This window comes from Centroberyx affinis, unplaced genomic scaffold (assembly GCF_046629955.1).
Source record: "Centroberyx affinis isolate AG114_WGS23_722 - 3 ecotype Tasmania unplaced genomic scaffold, CSIRO-AGI_Caff_v1 ptg002933l_1, whole genome shotgun sequence".
NCBI lineage: Eukaryota > Metazoa > Chordata > Actinopteri > Beryciformes > Berycidae > Centroberyx > Centroberyx affinis.
The window spans coordinates 226,421-245,744 of NW_027281052.1; the positions used below are offsets into that span (position 1 = coordinate 226,421).

At 43.4% G+C, this 19,324-nt stretch overlaps 1 protein-coding gene across 1 annotated transcript; it reads left to right on the top strand.

Moving 5' to 3' along the window:
• The first annotated feature begins 1,757 nt into the window (after positions 1 to 1,757).
• On the top strand, positions 1,758 to 4,696 carry LOC139658629 (fibroleukin). Its single transcript, XM_071536764.1, has 6 exons — positions 1,758 to 1,979; positions 2,697 to 2,892; positions 3,272 to 3,349; positions 3,462 to 3,574; positions 3,709 to 3,971; positions 4,354 to 4,696. Exons 1-6 carry the CDS (start codon positions 1,758 to 1,760, stop codon positions 4,694 to 4,696), a joined length of 1,215 nt encoding a protein of 404 aa, XP_071392865.1.
• Positions 4,697 to 19,324: the final 14,628 nt, after the last annotated feature.

The window sequence follows — 19,324 nt, forward strand, 5'->3', positions numbered from 1 at the left end:
AATCAGTTTTATCTGATAACATGACTCTTCCTTTAAACTAATCTCCTGAGATAAATAGTAATATAGAGCTATAAATAGAAAATACATGCCATAATAGAGATCTAGGTTGCTCAGATATCACTGAAATAATAATTTAAAACTAATCTCAATTATCTCACATCTTCATTGCTCTTAAGGGGGTTTTAGGAGAAATGCTGGCATATGTGGATTTGTAGAGATCTCATTGTTTTACCATGTTTCTCAGATAATTCTCAGTTGACAGTCTCCACTAAGAATCTTTTATTTCACAGAAGCATCAAAACAATGCTATTCACTGAGACAAGTGTGTGAAATGTATGACATAAAATGAGGATCACAATTTTTGAGTTTTCTTTAAAATCTTCTTTTAAACTCACATTCTCATAGCTGGAGATACACAGATGATTTTTCAGAGAACACAGAGCTACTCATTTCAGATTATGAGGTTATTTTTCCCGGTTACATCTCACCTTGAATTATGCTCTCCTGTGTGCATGTATGTGTTTGCGTGCCTTGTTAGTGGGAGTGTGCCTCTGTAGAATCCTGATGACTGGGATGACTCTGGTATTTGTAGAGGAATTCCTGCCTTCTCACACCTATTGAACGTCTCGTCTTTACGGCCTCTTTGGAACTCGGTTCGTAAACACAAACACTGCTAGACAAAAGGACGCGGGTGAGAAAATGGGACACAGGAATGGAAGAGACAGCAGAATACACACATACAGCCGCATACTTGAAGCATCTGCAGCATATTCATCTCTACAAACATTGCACACTGATGGGTAAGAGTGAGAGGTGGTTCATGTCTGCCCGGACGGGGTGGGGGTGGGGGTGGGGGGGAGTTGAGAGGAAGAAAAACATGGCTGCAGCAAAATATGAGATAGAGAAAATTGCAGGGGAAGGTGAAGAGCTTGTGCACAGCAGTAAAAAGGTCTGTTAATCTGTGAAAGACCGGTTTATATGTCCATAAACTGTGTGTAATGTTGCACTACACTGTTGCACTGTTGTACTGTTGCACAGGATTCAAATTCTGTGTGTATGTGTGTGGGTGTGTGCATGTGCATGTGCATGTGTGTGTGTGTGTGTGTCTGAGAGAGAGAGAGAGAGAGAGAGAGAGAATGAGATGAGTCAAAGAGATGCACGGATTGTGTGTGTGTGTGTCTGTATCAGGGGGTGGGTGCATTAGTCCGTGTCAGACAGCAAAGGGTGCCGCAGTTATCTAGGAATCTGAGCCAAAGCAACCTCACTAACAGAGAGAGAGGAGGAGAAAGAGGGGGACAGGGAGTGAGATGAAGTAAGGAAAGAAAGGGAGAAGAGGATGAAAGAAGTACAGAAGAAAGACAAGGACATCAATAGATAGACCGAAGCAAAAAGGAAAGGTCAGCATACACACTGAAGACTTGAATGAGGCACTTCATACTGAAATATATGGCTGAATGAAAGAGACACACCTACGTAGAGTAGCGTATGTAGGCAGGACACTACTGAGACGTCAATCAACAGATCGACCGGACTGGACAGAGACAAATTTTGCTGAGAATCATCTTCAACAACAGAAGGATCATTAAGAAGAAAACTCACAGCACATAGGAGGCAGGCTGTCCTCCTGGAAGTCAAGGTGGACCGGTGCTCAAGTGGAAAACCGGCATCAAGAGGGGAGCGCACAGGGACACAGGCCTGCATTTGGCTCAAATTCTGTATCTATGAGTTTTCCCATGATTCCGTTTGGTTCTTTCGGGATGCTTCCTCTGCTGTCGCTCTGTGTGGGAGCTCTGCTGTCCTCAGACGCATCCCCGGCCTGCCCGCACCCTCCCTGCAGGGACAGTCTGGTGGCTGCACCGCCTGCACAGCCTGGGATGGTAGCGGGAATGGGTGTCGGGGCCTGTGAGGGTCAAACTGGGACGACAGGCTGCAGAGCGGGCGTCTCGCACAGGCAGGATCTCCCCCAGGTTCAGCCTAAGGTGAGTGACATCACCCGTAGTTCAGCGTGAGGTCATGTCCTGTGCTTTTCCTAATATGATGTTTACGAGAGATTTAGCACGTATAACTTTAAAGTTAAGCCGGACAATGTGACAGTTAATAATATGGCATCACGTTGCTCTGCCATGTAGCAGTGGGATGGTTCAAACAGTGAATGACATGACATCAGCTGTTGGTTGCTGTTGGTTCAAGTGTGCCAAGGAGACTGAGATGCCTACTATCTGTCACGGGCCAGCAGGTCCCTTCTCTTGGGATTGTAGGCTCACTAAAGTTGGCACCACCTAACAGTGACGGCAGTCAAAGTAGGGATAAAATTAGATCTGCTTTAAAAATGTCCTCATCATATGGCTGTGCTGAGCTCATGCAGCAACAGGTGTGTGAGGGACATTATTACAATGGGTGATGTAAGTGTAAGTGACTGATTGAGTGTGCCACCACACATGCCCCTGAGTTTTGGTGTCTGTGGATTAGCATGTGTGATGTGATCATACACACTGATGCATGTATGAATACGCACATACACCACTTCATACACTGACAGTACCATTCCACCCAACCGAATTCTATATATATGCAACTGACTTGGAGAATAAAGTTGATTCTGAAGTGTTTAACCGTGGATTGATTATTGATTTTTGATTTCTGACATGTGACCATAACTCCTTATAAAAGAGTGCCGATGGGTATTGTCTTTGCAGACTGGGGATGTCAAAGAGCGTCTAGTTCAGCTGCAGCGCTGCATGCGTTCCCTCCAGGAAACAGGCGGCCCCTGGAGCCAGGGGGGCCAGGACAGCAACTCACTAGGGGCCATCCTGGCACTGATGGCAGCTGTGCTGACAGAGTGTGACCTCCACTGTCACAGCCAGGCCCTCAGGGCGATGGCCAAACGACTGGGTCAGTGGCATGCACACACACGCACACGCACACGCACACGCACATACACACGCACACACACACACATATGTATACATATGCCAGCCACCCCACTCCCCCCCACACACATAGTAAACAGAACCTCAATGAGGCCTGCTAAGTGTCGGTCAGAGGTGAGTGCATAGGAATTTAAGCGCTCTGAGTTGGATGAGAAAAACTCTGTGTACATGCACACACACACACACACACACACACAGCTCACGATGTGAGGAACCTTGAAAGAACCATCATACAAATTGGATTCCTTCAACAGCAGATCAGGAGATAGCTGCTATTTTTAACCACTGACAACAGTGTGATGTTTTCTTGCTTATAACCTCCTCTTTGTCTGGATGTACAGAGAGTGCAGCGGTGGGAAGAGAGGGGGAGAAAGATCTGCTGCTTTTACTGAAGAGCATCACACAGTATCCACCTACAGGTGAGGGCATCAGGAATAATCAGGGGGTGTCTTGTCATGTATGAGTGAGAGGATGATTAGTTGACCAGGCAATTCATTAGTTGAATAAAAATGCACTGTGTGTGGTTCTAAGTTGCCCCGTTGGCAAGGTTACATCCTCAGGACTGTGCAGAGATCTACAGGCTGGGGATCAAAGAGAATGGAATCTACACCATCCAGCCTGAACTGCATAGGCCGGCAGTGGAGGTATTTCAGATACAGCACACATAAAACACACAGACAGCCACCACCTCTTTCTCTGTGAGAGATGTGAAATGTCTGCTATCTGCAGATCAAAAGTATTTAGGCTTTATGATATCAAAGTCTTTGTTATTGCTCAGGCTAAATGTGACATGGAGATGGCGGGCGGTGGATGGACAGTGTTCCAGAATCGGCGGGATGGCTCATTGGACTTCAACAGGACATGGCAGGAATACCGGGAGGGCTTTGGCAGTCCGCAGGGAGAACACTGGCAGGGGAATGCAGCGCTGCATGCCCTCACCTCCACTGGCCAACACCAACTCCGCATCGAGCTGGAGGATTGGCACCACCAGAGACGCCATGCCACCTACAACAGCTTCAAAGTAGCCTCAGAGGCACAGAGGTGAAGCATACACAAAGGCACACACACACACAAACACACTCACTAAATGGGTGGAGGTAACCTAAGTTTAGACTGAAGATTAGAGAAACAAACTTGTGACTGTAAGGTCACCATATCCATATCAAATCAACAAGTTGCACTCTCCCTACCCTCAACAACTACTGGTGTTGTTAATGCTCTTGAGGGCGCATGAGAGCTAATTGCTGTACTCAGTGGCCAGTAGGGTTAATGTATGTGTGTGTGTGTGTGTGTGTAAGAGAGAGAGAGAGAGAGGAACTATTTGCAACTATTCATCCATGGCCTTTGCTGTAAATATGATTTACATATATTGTTTGTAAATCATCGATTGTTTTGGTTCTGATGTTCTCTGTCTTTCTTCCAGGTATCGTCTGACAGCGCGGGAATACTCTGGTGATGCAGGCAATGCCTTGAGCTACAGCAAACGCTACAACCATGATGGCAGAGCTTTCAGCACCACCGACCGAGACCATGACCGTTACACAGCCGGCAACTGTGCTCAGTACTATGGTGCAGGCTGGTGGTTCGATGCCTGCCTGGCAGCTAACCTGAATGGACGGTATTACCGTGGGCGCTACAGTGGGCTGACCAACGGCATCTACTGGGGGACATGGTACATCCTGACAGACGGCCGATCTGGAGAGCGCTACTCCTTTAAGAGTGTGGAGATGAAGACAAGGCCTCGCAACTTTGTAGGACCGGCCTAAAACCTAAATGAAACAGGGCGTTAACGATGAAAAGTCTCACTGGAACATGTGCCGCACGGTACCATAATATATACATGTCAATCTTAGATGTGAGACCTGTTAGATGTTTTTGTCACTGTCTGGACATCACTCTATTTAGAGAAGATGTCATGTCACTATCATTTACCATGTGCAAATGGCAACAAATGGATGGAAGAAAAACGTTTTTCTAACAATTAACATCACCAGTGGGTTATTTGATGCTAAAGCTATAGACCTCACACTAAATTATTCTTCTGTTGTTCAGTAAGCAGCTTCTGCTTTGCAGACAAATTGTGTTGTATTTGTGGAAATTGTCCATAAAACTGAAACAAAGAAACATATATTGAAAATAATGCCTGTAGAAGTTATTGTTGAAATAAATGTTCAGTATCTTTATTGTACATATGGTATTTCTGTTTTGTTGAACTGTCAATTCATCATGAGGATGCCTGGTGAGGCGTGTGCCTATATCACATCCAGAACTTCACACATTGAACCATATAATCATTGTTTACAAGTGGAGGACATGATTGATTGAGATGTAACTCCTCACATACATCTACAACATCGTAAAGATGAAAGCATTATTTAAAATAACCCAAACCATTCCTAAAAATGATCCTATGAGCATGTGGTTGGTATTCTACGCAGGGATTAACACCAGAAGTTTGCATGTACTCCAACTAGCCTAAACCACTCGAGCAGGTAAAACACAAGCATCTCTGTTTGTACCAACTCACGTGTGTCTTAGATAATGTGACTTGTCATGTGAGAAAACGTCTAACTCTCTCACAGGTAGCATTCCTGCAGCTAAGAGGTCATCCTGTGCCTGCAGAGGGGGGCTCTAACAGTTGGGTGATACACAGCTCCTCAAAGTCATCCTCCAATACCATGTCACTCATGCTACTCATGCTAATGTTCTAACATGCAACAGAGAGCTGAGGGGGACTTTAATAACTCCAACCCATGGCTCTCTACCCACAAGCCCCTGTGTTCTGAATCCAGCTATATTACTGTGGAGCCAAACCCAAGGCTGTACTCTTCTGATATCATGGTTTGACACTAAATAGAGAGGAGCCCAGGTTCGGTAAAGTCCTTTTTCTCTGATACCTGTCACCTCACCTTACTCACACTCATACCTAGATCCAAGCCTGACACACTGATGATGATCATTAAGAGCTTTCTCTTGTCGTCATACCCCCAAACCCACCACCACCCACCAGTACCAGCACAAACACACACACAGAAATACACTCACACACACACTGACCCTCACCTGTTTTTTGGAGTTGGCGTCAGGCGGGCGGCTCCCTCTCTGGCTGTGGTTCACAAGGCTTTTCTGGGAGTTTAGAGTTGGTGTGTGAGCAGTGTATTTGTGCGCGTGTGTGTGTGAGGCTTGTCTGTGTGCATGGAGGTGGTGGGGATGGACAGCGAGGGTGTGTGTAAATGGCTGCGCCCATTTTAGCAGCGTTCACGATGAGCTGTCAGTCTCTCCAACAAGCAGAGTGTCTAATAATACCAGTGAGGGGGCCTGGGGCCAGGGGGCACAGCGGGCTCTGATCTAAACACATGGACAGACAACAGGCAGACTCCCGACCAGCCACGGTATTTCACATACACTACCTACACACACACTGGGACATGCTCGCGTGCGTGTACACACACACACATGCACGCAAAGATGAGACACAAACAAGAGACAAGAACTTGCACTCTCTCCCAATGACTCTCTCACCAGATAGGGAGGTGCATGATGTGCTTGGCTTGATAAAAACAAGCCAACATTAGAAATGAAGAGACTCCTCTTTTAGACGAAGTTTGATCATGCCGCCTTAATTATCATCGTATACCCACAACCCCCCCTTTCCCCTTCTGTCTCTCTTTCACACACACACACACACACACACACACACACACACACACACACACACACACACACACACACTGTTCACCATAAGTAATCAAGATCAATCACCCATACAGGCCATTATATATATCAGCTTTCTTATTTGATTGTGTCTGTATCTCTGTCTGTGTGTGTGTCTGTGTGTGTGTCTGTGTGTGTGTGTGAGTGTGTGTGTGTGTGTGTGTGTGTGTGTGTGTGTGTGTGTGTGTGTGTGTGTGCGTGCGTGCGTGCGTGCGTGCGTGCATGCTTTGCTGCATTACTGTAGAAACAATGCAAGGATGAAAGGTGAAAGGTTTAATGCGCTGCCCCCTGGTGGCTCAAGAGATGAGACAAATCTTTTGTGGCATAAGGCTTTATTCCAGCTCAAGATTTGATGCTTGGTAAAAATCTGCATGGAGTCAATTCAGAATTGATTAACAAATGTGCTGTTGTTCGGAAAAAGTTTCTGTCTTTGAGAAATAGTCTTGGAACGTGCTGAATGATGCTGCAGCTCTGGAATTCAGCGCTGTACCTAAAAAGACTAGTGCATCACTTACATGAAAGAGAGTCACTAAATCCTCCTCTGTGTCATCTTCTACTCATCCTCACTTTCCTCTCCTTCTTTCAATCTCTCCCTCATTCTCTCCTCATTTCCCCACAAATTTTCCAATCAATTCTTGCTTTCATTGTCATTTTTGTCTGTTTTCATCCTCTCCTCTGAACTCCAGCCACATTCATTCATCAGTCCTCATGTCCTCTTCTTTTCTCCTCTCCTCCTTTCTCCATCCATCAGTCTTGTTGACAAGGGAGGAACCGAGGCCCAGGGTTGTGTTACCACAGTATCCTGGCACAGTGTCTGGAGTGGGGTGATAGTGGTGGTGCTGGAGGGTGTGAGGGGTACCGGTAGGCTCTGCTGCCCCAGGGCCGGAAGCCCAGGCTGGGCAGCGGTTAGCCAGCACATCCCTCTGAGAAGCACTGCACTCCCTTAGGGGAAGTTCTCATGTGACCTGTGTCGTTTCAGTGTGCCACCAAGTTCAGCACAGCAGCCTGCACCATCTTGATGCTAGCCTATTGATCTTTATATAATATGTTGGCAGCACACTTTATTTATGCAGGGGCAGACATTTACAAGATCCCTCTTCTGGGAGCATCACTTGATGCACAAGCCTATATGAATGGACATGGTGACCAGAGAATCTCTCCACAGAGTATCAAGATGGATCATTCGATGAAACACCAAATCTCCAAATGGCCTTTCCAAGACACAAAAACAAAGCCGAAACACACAGTGTCATGATAAAGTAACACTCTGGTAGAATTGCACCGATGTCATGTGGACGGGCAGAGGCAGGCTTCACTAAACATGAATGTTAATTTCAGTATTAAGTTAGAGTTCAACATTAAGTTAGAATGCCGTCTCAGATGTGTTATTGATTAAAATCAACACATATCATGGTGTCAGAGTGTATAGCTTGCTGAAGTAAGAAGATACCACAGATTACAGCCACTAGGCAATATCTGGAGACTGGATCCATTTAAACCAGAAAAGCCCAATGCAATACCATTTAGGCAGATAATTCATATGGAGCAAATGCATTTGTCCAGCTTTATTGTTCAGCTATACTGAGCCCAGCAGTACTCAGACTTTTGCATCAACCACCCAGGAGGAGATGTTATTAGTAGTAAACCATCTGTACTCTATCTCTACTCAACAGCAGATGGCAGCGTTGCATAATCAAGAGGAAACCCTGGGAAATGATTTTCCTTCTGCCTTGCTGCTATGAGATTCATGTGATAGTAATCGACCAGAAAGACTGCAGTTCAATTGCAAAGAGGCACACAAAGAGGCACCAAGCACTCAATGTGCAGACAGACAAGAAATTCTGCATTCATAGAACAATAGATATTGTGCTTTATAAGAAAATAAACAATAAAAGACAATAACAGGTTATAAACAAAGACTCACAATGTGTTCATGTGAAGGCTGATGGAGGAAGATAATAGTGATGTATACAGCTACTGAAATTATTCTTGTAAAATGTGACTGATTTCTGAGATGGATGAGTGCACTTCTCTTCAAGCCGCATCACAGAACCATGACTGATTTTGCAAATATGAGAGAGCTTTGGCCTTCATAAAGTGACAATATTGACCCTCATCTCAAAACGTTGCAGATTGCAGTGCCCCTTCTCAACACTAGGGGCATCATATTTGGGGTTGGAGGTCAAAGGACAGATCCAGTGAGAGGAGAGTGAAAAAGATACTCACTTTGCTTATAACTGCACCATGCTGCTTTACTCTGAGACATCAAGAATAATAACCTTCTGCTCAATGGCAGTGTGGTTTCAGTAGAGCAGATTTGGTGATGTGACAGCATGAAAGAAGTGGGAGGACATAATGTGAACTTAATGGCGTATGGTAGAAGGAGCACTAAATTCTTTCATCTGCTTTCTTGGTGATAAGGAGTGAGGCTTTCAGGGGTGAGGAGGGGAGGTGGCTGGGGGGAGGAAGCAGGACCGGGCGAAGTTTCAAAGGTGTGTGAGTAACAGGCCGTTAGAGGCTCCCCTCCCAGACCACAGGGCCACCGAAAGACAGTATGTGCTTGCTAATAATACTGGTCCTGCAGAAAACCAGAGCAAGGCAGCGTTCCGTTTGAAACCGGAATTCACCAGAACAAGTGTATCCTGATGTGGTGAGGAGATGGGGTGAGGAGGGGAGGGGAGAGGAGGGAGGGAGGGGTGGAGAACACAGGGGGCGCCATGTGGCAGGCCTCACTCCATCTCTCGTCATTTCTCTGTCTGCACAAGAACTGGAGGTGAAAGGCTTTGCAGGGAGAGGGAGTGAAGGGAGCGAGGTGGTGGAGGCACTGGAGGTTGTGTTGTGTAATTATTTTGTAATGTTTTTTAAAAAGACAAAACAAAACATGTCTGCGTGATAAACCCCCAGCATACAGCATCTGCGTGATGCTTGCTTGATGCTGATAGATACTCAGGGTGTGTGACAGCCAGTGTTTGCAACCATAGAGACAAAGACTGATTTGAGTGTTTTGTCAGGTCTAAAAAATTATGTGGACTGTTATGCATACTTTTGAGATCAGTTGTATTCGTATTTTTGGAAAATATCAATTCTATTTCCCTTGTGTTAATCTACTTGAATGATCAGTGCTCTGATTCAGGGCTGATGAGAATTCGATAAACATAAACTGATCGGATCACAGCAGTACATTGTGAGTCCTCAGCCAAGAGCAGGTGAGGTTATGAACCAGACAATCTCAAAGGGCAGAGGGCACAAGAGGCCGTGTTGGAGGGATCATATCTGTTCTCTAGCTGGCCAGTCCCATGACTTTCCCTTTAGCTGCATGCCTTGAAGCTTTAAAATGTTATCAAGCTTTGGAAGTCAAGAGTCAAGCTAAGACAACAAGATTTTAAACCATGAAACAACAAGTCCTACAAAAACAGAGACACTGTGAATGGGTGGTGAGGCTCTTGATACTTTACTTAGCTTCTCGATAACACACCTTTTCATTTTTTCCCCCACTGTTTTGCAGTTTGCATAAGAAAGGGGGTTAGCGTTTCTTTGCAAATTTTCATCTATCACCATTGCAAACATGGATATTTTCCAGATTTTAACATACATGTATTTCATTTTTTTTTTTATTTTCAACAAGATACATTTTGATGTACTTTTGTCTGTCAGTGGGTTCTGGTTCACCATCATCACAAAGCTCTGTTTGATTATTGGCTCAAAAATTATTTGAATGCACAATCTTCCATTCACTGTCAATGAAGCAGATTAAAGATCTCCATCTTGATGACATGGCATGTCACAGTTCACTAGCTTTTAGCCTTAAAACAGTATCATGTGTGTTCAGAAATATTGATTAAAACCTCCATGGCCATAGGAATGCCATATGATAATGCTTAAAAGCGGTATTCCCCTTGAAAGCACTTCTGTGAAGTCTCTGGTGTTGCTAGTTTCCCCTATAATCCAGTGAACCGTCACTTGTCAGCATGACATGAGGGAAGAGGGAGAAAATAGAGGCAGGGCGGGGTGAAGAGATTGAGAATGTCGATCAGGCAGAATCTATTCCTCAAACCAAAGGGGTTTCTAATCTGATCTTTCTTAGTGTCGCCAAACCTTGTGACATAAACACACAAGGAAAAGGCTGTCTGTGAACCACTAGAGGTCAGGAGTAGCACATTGGAAGTTATAAATCCCTATAAAATACCAGGGAAGCATTTGAAAATAAAACAGGCCATCCAACATACAATAGATTACACATTGCTTTTCATGTTCAGTGACACGCCCAGTAGACAAACAGAAATATGAAGAGGGGTGTATGTGTCTGTGTCTGTGAGTGTGTGCACATGTTTCTGTGGGTGCTGGGGAAGAATTGAGGTACAGTATGAAGGATGTGGTAAAGCAGCCCAATGGTCAGCTGTGTTTCTCTTCTTCTCTGTATCGCTTTGTCTCGCACCTGCAGGGAAGGATGGGTTGTGGCCAAAAAAAAAAAAAAAAGCAGACAGACAGGCAGTGTCAGAGAGACACACACACTTTTACATTTACAGCATCTTACCATGACTTCACTGTCCTCACTTTGAACAGAAACCAGTGAGGGGCACGTACTGAAAGCCATTAAATGCCAAGAGATTATGTTGTTGTTGTTGTGTGTGTGTGTGTGTGTGTGTGTGTGTGTGTGTGTGTGTGTGTGTGAATGGGGGCAGGTGCTGGGGGCGCAAAGAATGATTGAGGTTGCGTTGAGATGTTTACATTTATTTTCATTCCAGCACTAGAACCGACAGGCACCTTTTTATACAGAGGAGGAGAGCGAGAGAGTGAGGGAAAGAGACAGAGAGAGAGAAAGAGCGAGAGATGAGAGAGGGAAAGAGATGGATCTGATCTTGTTTATTCCCTGTCTCTGCGTGTGTATGAAGTGTATGTGACAGGCAGGACGGGTTAGCTCTGCAGAATCAGCTTAGGCAAAGAAGCAGACATTTCTTCACAGGAGGAGGAAAGTCAAGGGATTTATACTCTCACCATCGCTGAGGATCAGAGACAGAATGAGCAGATAGATGCACACAAAAACATGAGCCGACGCATGCATGAGTGTACGCATACACACACACACACACAAACACACGCAAATAAACACACACTCATGCGTGTGCACAGAAAATCAACCTTTATCACTCAGAAGACTATATAAAACACATTGGTGCCCTAAACTCTTTGTCCATCAGCTGGAGGCTCTTGTTGCTCTTCCCATCAGCTGCAGGCTGTGGTCTGGGTCTTCCACATCAGGCAGTTCCCTCCACTGAAATATGGATAGGAAAATAGAATTGTCTGACTGACTGATACAAAACATGGAGAGAAAGAGAGAGAAGCAAGAGACAGCAGGGTTGAGGGAGAGAGAGAGAGAGAGAGAGAGAGAGAGAGAGAGAGAGAGAGAGAGAGAGAGAGAAGAATCAAACAAGAAAACAGTCTATGTGAATCAATTTTCATTTTTCATCCCTAACCCTGCCTGATTATACTCCTTTACATTCCTTTTCTCTCTCTATGAACACACACACACACAGGCGCACACACAAGCGCACACACAAGCGCACACACACACACACACACACACACACACACACACACACACACGTAGATATTCCCACACCAACTGGATTTAAGAAAAGACATAATAAAGGCATGGTGTCTGAAGTTGATGAACAGACACACTGAGAAAAAAAAAAGGTGTTTGGAATTCTACAACTCCCCGGACAGTGCCAGTGAAAGACACTTTGACTGACAGGTTGAAAGTGACATGGTGTTGTAAACGTTAACTTCCTGCTGTACTCCAGGCAGGAAGTGAAGTAGTGAACTTCTGACCTCTAATGAATTAGAACGGGCCGTTCTCCAGACCATGCAGAGTGTGGTGAGTGCTTCATTAGGGATATACAATATTCTAAAGAAAAGCATATTAGAGACTACAGTGCCAAATAATTTCTAGCCTGGATAAACAATTTTTTTTCTTTGTCTTTTTCATTTCAACAAGATTTCAACAACAAACCAGCTGTAGCAGTACAGTAGTCCAGTCTGGCGTTCTAATAATTTGAACATTCATAATGAGGAGCTGTGTTTGAAAAGTGGGTCATAATGAGTGTGTAGGTCTTTCTAGAAAGATTAAGGGTAAAAAAAAGATCCTGGTCAGGCCTGTTCAAACCTTCTACAATAGCAAACAAGGCTCATTTTAACACTGACCGCGGACCAGTCTCCTCTCTCTGCCTCATCTGACTGGACTCAAAATGACTCCTGCTTATTTTCCTTACTCTTACGGGCTCTACGCTGCCTTCACTGTAGCTAGGGAACCCAGAGAAAAAAAACAGGAGATATAGAGCATACTTTCTAGCCTCAAAGGCTCACTCTTGTAAGAGGATCATCTACATCAGTCAAATGAAAGGACTATTCATGTGAAACTGCATGCTCATTAAACAAAGCAGGCACCGCACTGGGAAGGCAGAAGATAGCACATTTTACATAAAGACTCCAGGATCCGTAAACTGAGAAGGTAGCCGACTGCCACCTCAGTGTGGGAGGAGGAAGGGGGCCAACTCCTCTCCCCTAGGTGTCACTGTCCGCCTGATTATTTCAGTCTGGCATCAAGCTGTTCCCTATAACGTGAAGGCACTCAGAGCTGTGGACCAAGAGCATGACCAGGGGTTAGGGAATAGCACATCCTGCCTGCCACCGTTGAGATATTGCAATGCTTGACCTTTGTCTTTGTCTTTAACGGAAATCAATGCTTGGTTCACAGTATACCTTCACGGAGAAGAGCTAAAATTTTAGATGGATACTATTCAAGTATCACAGAAAAACTCTAATTTATATTTATAATATAGGGATATCATACACATTATAAGCTCCTGTGGGAATATTATAGGAAAATCTGTCCAAAGACCTGCAGGTCAGGTGAATTGAAGACTAAATTGTGTGCTTGTGTGTAGTACGGTAGGCTATATGATGTGTCTGATCTAGTATATGATGTAGTAATTGATGTAGTATATGATGTATAGTATGTATATGACGTATTAAATGATGTATATGAAGTATGTATATATGATGTAGTATAGGATATATATGATGTGTATATGTATGTATGTGTATGGCATATGATGGTATGTAAAGCCCTTTCAGAATTGCTTGCCATAAAGGGCTATAGGCAAATAAGATACTGGACAAGACTAAAATCAGTGGGGGGGGTTTTCTATCAAAGGATGTCAGCAAAGGTCATTACACTGGTACAACAGGGGAGTATAGAGAAATGGGAAACGCTCTGTCACTATAGGGGAAAGGAGGAGGAACACTCGTAGTTGCCTGACTTTGTATTTGACCTTTTCTGGAAGGAGAACTAATCCTTGAATATAATAGACTGTAAGATATGGAAAATGACTGCGCTGTTATCGCTGTTACCCTGGAGACCATCAGCAGCACCCAGGGCTGCTGGAGCTGCCAGGTTATTAAGCATCCAGTTTGTATATATATTGGAAAAATACCTTTTCTGCCGTGGATGGTCACTCACAGACACTCACAGCCTACATAATGGTTCAGCGCCGCAGTAAATAAGTTCCTCTTCATTCCCTGGACCCTCACAGGCCTCTCCTTGCGTTCGCATTTTTTTTTTCTTCAAATACTTGCCTGAAGAATATAACTACAGTTCTTATGTCGGGATTAGTGGGTAAATTTTGAATTTTATTTTGGACTATTCTTGAAAAACAGAACTTGCGGGCCTTGTTGAACAATATAGGTGATCCTGCTGTGGGCCACACAGTACCCGGTGTCATTCATATCGTGTTTTTAGTTTCAATCCTTTAGGTCATATAGTAGTTTGACATGACTTAATTCTAGTCAAGATAAACCAGAAATTAGAAAAATACATGTGTTTTATTACTGGATAATGTCTATATATTTGCATGGACGTGTCACGTTTTATTTTTAATAAGGTTAAGTATCTATTTTGTTCTTAAAGGTGTTGCAAGGCCAATCAGTGAAGAGCGCAGGCCCTGCTTCACAACAAATCACAACAAAAGAAATTGATCAAGGATATACACCATTATGAACAAAAAATTCAAACACAGAACACTATCAGTCTTCATCAAATAAAACTAACCACCATGGGCTTAATGTATTTGTGTGAGGCCAAACCGTTTTATAGTCGCTTATACATTATCCAGGACATTTGCTATTTCCAAATATCTTCATTGAAACGTTATTCAAAATAATTTTCTCCCTGGGTAGAACGGGCTGTGCCTGCTTAACCCTTATCCAGTAAAATCCAACATGAAAGAAATAAGCTGCGTGATACCACAACAAAGACCCGGAACCTCAGATGGCCCCACAGATAACCTCAAAATAATGGAATAGCGAGCTGTATTTATGCTGCCCAAATACACAGAATAAAGACTTTGCACATGCAGAACATTAAACTTGTAAATAATATTGCCATCCAGCCCCCCGCGCCCTCCCCCTCTCTATCTATCTATCATTCAGAGAGATCTCGTCCAGTAAATGATGCATTCCCTGCATTGGATGTATTTGTTGTGCGAGTTTGAAAAGGCGGCGATAATCTGGGAGAGTGAGATAAGAAATGCCATTTATTCCGCGGCACTTTGGAGCCTATTTCCCGGGCCGATCAGCCCCATTCTCCCCGACACCTCCAGCAGCTCGCTGATAACGATTAGGCTATTTATTATCTTCACAAAGAACAAAGATTAGCCAGCACCGATGAAAAATTACCCCGGGATGGGTTATAATCAGAGGGACCCAAGGATCCTACGAGCATTGGATCCCCCCCCCCCCCCCCCCCCTCTCTCTCTCTCTCTCTCTCTCTCTCTCTCTCAAACACACAAGCACACACACAAGCACACATACACCACGAACATAAACGCACAGGCTTCATGACTGCTCAAGAGTGCAACAAAATTAGTTAATTATTTTTACGCATTTTTACGCATTGGCCACTGATAATGTGAGTGTATAATAATAATAACGATAATAATAATAAAAGAAAACAATACTAGCCAACAATAACAACAATACAAATATCAGCAGCAGCAACAACAACAATAATAATAGCCTAATAATAGGCTTAATAATAATAATAATGACAATAACACAATAATAAGCATGATAATAATCATAATAAAGGCAACCATTTTGCTTTTAATATATATATCAATAACAAGTACACGTCTATAGGCTAATATTTGGCTATTGTCATTTTTAGCAGCCTATATTATATATCATACTGAGTTTTATTATTTGTTATTATTAGCTAAAGCCACTTCCTTTTCAACATTAGGCCTATTGTGATTCTCTAAGCTAAATCAGGCTGCGACCTCTCTCTTTCTCCTGAGCCTGTGTGAGGAGCAGCAGCGGAGAAAAGCAGCAGTAAGGGCGGATTGAATTAATGTCAAATCCTAAAATGGAAGTGGATGTTTGCCGCTGATAAGGTTTTATCGCCACACCAGATCAAAAGGGCTCACACTCAAAGCATGTGTATTTCCACATTATCATGCTGATGAGCTCTAATATTGGCACACTTGTCCCCCCGCTATGTTCTGGTTTCTTTAGTCTACAGAGTGTATTTCGTTTCATATAATCCTGCTTGAAAAGGATTGTTTATCTCGGGAAAAATAAAGACAGCTAGTTGATAATGTTGTCCCCCCGAAATGTCTGCCTACAAAATAAGTGTATAAATAGCCTAAGTCTTATAACAAATAAAAAATAAAAAATAATAGTAAAAATCCTGTTTTCATCATGGCCTTTCACATTGGCAGGTAAGGCAGTTAATAGTCAAATAGCCTATCGTAGTTGCTGCTGCAAGTGAAGAAAAAACAAAAAACAAAACAATGGAAGTTACTGGCTCACATGAGATAGATAGATAGATAGATAGATAGATCATTGGGGGGAAATCGTTGAACGCTCTAGTCAGTGAAGAAAATTAATATTTAGATAGATATTTAGAAAAAATAAAAGTCATGAAGTTGCTTTCTCTCTGAAGTCTTTTAAACTTTCCCACAGGCGAGTTGCACGGGGCTTTCATCTAATCTGACGGGCAACACCTGTACCTGCGCATGCTATCTCAGTCTGCGATAACCAATGCAGAGGCCAAGGTGCACGAAGAAGCAGTAGCCTAACCTGAACTACAGCTACTGTTTTTGTTTGTTCTCATTTTATTTGTCATCGTTTGACGAATAGCAGACTCTCTTTTCACTTCACTCCTGCTTCTGCAGCTGCGGTTCCAGTGCGACGCGCGTCCTCGCAGTGGGAATGATGGATCTGATTGCGTTTTATTTTCATTTTTCTTCCTTGAAGTTGGCTATACTTTACATCTTCACCCAAAAGAAAAAAGAGAGAGTGGGGTGATGTTTTAATCCGACGCAGCCAGTAATTTGAAAGTAGCCTATATGGCACCTGCATGCGTGCGTGTGTGTGTGTGTGTGTGTGTGTGTGTGTGTGTGTGTGTGTGTGTGTGTGTGTGTGTGTGTGTGTGTGTGCTGCAGGAACCTCCCCCCTGCTGCCGGACCCGCTGCTGCACCGCAGACTTGCAGGCTGCACACCAGAAGCACTTTGCTGCTGCTAAAGAGGTGGCTGTGAACGACACTTCCACGACCCTCACATCTAAACACAGAATAGCCCACTATGCATTGCTTCTGAAAAATAAGATAATAATTGCATTTCGCATATAGCTGCCCGGTTCTTGCACGAAGGAGCTGAGTTTTCTCGTGATCCAAGTCGTAGGGGAATGCAGGAGGATTTCACATCAGATAGGTATGTGCGTCTCACGGCTGTTCAGCTGGCCTCATGGATCTTTTGTGTGTTTTTACATTGTTTTAATTCCGTTATTTTCGGACTATGTAGTTGAGCATACAGATAGTCAGAACAAGTCATTGTTAAGCATCATCACCATTATTATTATTATTACTATTGTTATTATTTTTGGCATATTATTAGAGTAGTAGCCTAGTAGTAATAATAGCGGTAGCCTAGTAGTCTAGGCCTAGTTGTAGTGGAATTAGTAGTATCATTATTATCATTATTATGGGGGTGGTAAGAGAGTAAACGCAGTGGATTAATACCATGCTATATCATTTTGCAAACACATCAGCAATAAGACGAGCAACAGAACCAAACCAACACAATCTATAACGAGCATTTTACAGTGTTGAAACATCACAACCCAGTCAGAAAGGTCACACAGCTGTACAGGCCCTGAAAGATTTCAGATTTAGACCTGTGGCTGAACAAACACTAGAAAAACTCAAATAACCAAGCAGCAAACTCACTGGTTTACCACACACACGCACGCACACACACACACACACACACACACACACACACACACACACACACACACACACACACACACACACACACACACACACACACACACAAACTTTGGACAACATCAGTGCACATGCATTGTGAAGTTGCTAATTTTCTTTAGATTTTCCATGCGTCATAATTCAGCCTAAGGTCAATCCTTAAGAAGGATCCTTACTCAGAATAGGTTTCAAGTGAGGCAGTCCATTCCAGTGATGTGACTGGAGACATTTGATGCTCAGGTTTTACTGCGATGTGACTGAGTGATATTTTTTGCTGGTGTTTGTATTTGTATGGTGCAAAACGAACTGCCTCATTGAGGACATTACAGTTTTTTAATCTAATCTAATCTAATCTAATCTAATCTAATCTAATCCGTATATTTGCGTTTAAATAAAAGTTCAGTCGGGATGGGCAAATCTCAGCGTTTCTCGCCACTGTCAGTATTCTTCGAAATCACAGCAAGGGTCAACAGAATGTACTTTATATATTATTAATGCTGCCAGTGTAAATATCAGTTGCAGTCGTCTCCCACTGTCCTTCCTCGAGTTCATCCACTGGGACTGGAGCAGATCCCGGGCAACCCCGTCTCCCTCTCTCGGTCCCTCGGTGTTATAAAAAGTTCATTTCCTGATTAGATATTTTCTCCTCTAAGATGCACTGACGTCAGGATACGGCGTCAAGCAGGCGGCAGTGTTGGCCGGTCAGGGCTGCGCGTTCCCTCTCCAATTATTGCCTGCCAATCATACAGAGAGAGCGAGAGAGAGAGAGAGGGAGAGAGAGAGAGAGAGAGAATATTTATATCTTCAGCTGGGATGTGCTTGGAGTGAACCACCCTAATTATTTAGATTGTTGAAACATTTTACACACAGGTAATTTGGACGCTCATCACTCACTGCAACAATGTCTTGAAGCCCAAGACAGTTACAGTTTTCCATTATTATGTACATAAACGTTTAGCCAATAAACAGCCAGCCATGCACGTGGAAGGGATTACAGTAAAAATACCCTATCACTCCTAATACACAAACACATGGCTGCTCAGCCAAATGTTTTAGTCCGAGCCACTGATCGTTGATCTTCATTTACATGTAGCCTACACTAGATGCGTGGCAAATTAATCCTCTCTTATCTGTCAAAACAAATCACATCATAAATAAATAGGCTATAATCATAAATCAGTTGAATCAGACAATAACGCATTTATCCTTATACAAATTGATTCAAACTCAGTTTATTTGCTTTGTTTGCTTACGTTTATCAAAGCACTTTCACAGACTCAGAGCAACCTAAGTATGAATTAAGGCTATAGTACTGCATTTAAACATCAAAGCAAAATACTCGTACTGTCAGCT